Source organism: Epinephelus moara, chromosome 18, assembly GCF_006386435.1.
Source record: "Epinephelus moara isolate mb chromosome 18, YSFRI_EMoa_1.0, whole genome shotgun sequence".
In the NCBI taxonomy this organism is placed as follows: Eukaryota; Metazoa; Chordata; class Actinopteri; order Perciformes; family Serranidae; genus Epinephelus; species Epinephelus moara.
This window is the reverse complement of record NC_065523.1, coordinates 38,234,181-38,235,864: the sequence shown is the minus strand read 5'-3', so window position 1 is coordinate 38,235,864 and position 1,684 is coordinate 38,234,181. Positions and strand designations below refer to the sequence as shown.

At 42.4% G+C, this 1,684-nt stretch overlaps 1 protein-coding gene across 2 annotated transcripts in view; it reads left to right on the top strand.

The window, feature by feature from the left end:
- pih1d1 (PIH1 domain containing 1) overlaps positions 1-1,684 on the top strand; it is a 15,472-nt gene that overhangs the window by 5,658 nt on the left and 8,130 nt on the right. For both annotated transcript variants that reach the window (XM_050069384.1, XM_050069382.1), the window contains exons 3-4: positions 442-499; positions 626-814. In XM_050069384.1, coding sequence (XP_049925341.1) covers positions 442-499; positions 626-814 — 247 coding nt within the window. The remainder of the gene's footprint in view (positions 1-441; positions 500-625; positions 815-1,684) is intronic.

Here is a 1,684-nt window from a genome sequence, read left to right as displayed (position 1 = left end):
GGGGGCAAACACTTTTTCACACAGGGCCATGTAGCTTTGGATTTTTTTCTTCCTCATTAATAAAACCCTTCATTTAAAAACTGCATTTTGTGTTTACTTGTGTTATCTTTGACTAATGTTTAAATTTGTTTGATGATCTGAAACATTTAAGTGTGGAAAACATGCAAAAAAGTAAGAAATCAGGAAGGGGGCAAACACTTTTTCACACAACTGTAGATGACCTTACTGTGGCTCAACCGGCCAAATCCTCAGCACATTAATGTTTATTCCTTTTTGTGTGTGTCACTTTGTCTTTCCTTTTCCACTTTATAAACGCTTCCTGCTTTATATAAACTGTGTGACACTCACGCATGTTTCTTCTGATGTAGTTTAATATGTGTAAAACTTCCTGTTTGGGCTGCAAACCTCTGTGAACTTAAAGACTGCTGGTTATCTGTTTAGACAATGGGACAGATACAGACTGAAAATCCAGACTCCAAAGTTATACGGCCACAGCCTGGTGAGTAGCTCCATGATACAAGTCATATTAAATCCTCACAGTGCCACAGCTTGTTCATGGATTTGATTTATTGCATTTTTTTGTCTTTCTGTCCCGTCACACCCTGTCTCCTTCCCTCCGTCTCAGGCATGTGTGTGAAGACGCTCTCAGAGCCAGACAAGCAGAAAGTTTTCGTCAACATCTGCCAGTCCAACTCTGTCCCGCTGCCACCAGACCTCTCCAGAGACGAGCTTGTGGAGCTGCTCCAATCAGAAGATCCCAGCGGTTACAGAGTTCCCATGAGCCTCGGCGAGCCACACACAGAAGTAGACAACAGTATGTGACTAAAGCCGGGTATAAGTATGTACACTGCTGTTTAAAGTCTGTAATTTCTACCCTAGCGGTAGAGTGTCTGCCCTGAGACTGGGAGGTCATGGGTTCGATCCCCGGCTGGGTCATACCAAAGACTATAAAAATGGGACCCATTGCCTCCCTGCTTGGCACTCAGCATCAGGGGTTGGAATTGGGGGGTTAGATCACCACATGATGCCCGAGCACGGCACTGTTGCTGCTCACCGCTCCCTCAGGGGATGGGTCAAATGCGGAGAACAAATTTCACTCAGGTGTGTGACAATCAGTGGGACTTTACCTTAACTTTAATCTGCTGCCACAAACTGTGACTGGGTCCAGTCAGGTGTGTGTGAGGACTCTTTTATATGTCTGTCCAGTCTTTGATTGGTTTTAGGTTGTAAAGAGTCCAAATGGATGGAGAACAAAACGCTGTGCAGTGATTCAACCAGACTGACATCTGAAAGAAATAAAGATCCCTCTGAGCAACAGTAAAATAAGAACAGAAGAAAGATTAGCATCACAGTGTGTGCAGATTTAGGCCCTGATTGCACAGGAAGTGTTTTAGCAGCTGAAGCGGCTTTTTGTAATTGTTTTTAATGAGAATGAAGATTCTTGCTCGCTGTTGTTGCGTTGCTACGCGCTTCATGTTTCTGTGCTCTAAGGCAAGGCAAGGCAATTTTATTTATATAGCACCATTCATACACAAGGCAATTCAATGTGCTTTACAAGAGAAATACGTTAAGATAAAACATTAAAGGAACAATAGATCATTAAAAACAAAAGCTAAAAGCAAGAAAAACAGTGCAGAAAATGCATTTAAAAAGCAAACATAAAGCAACAGCAGACAAATATAAA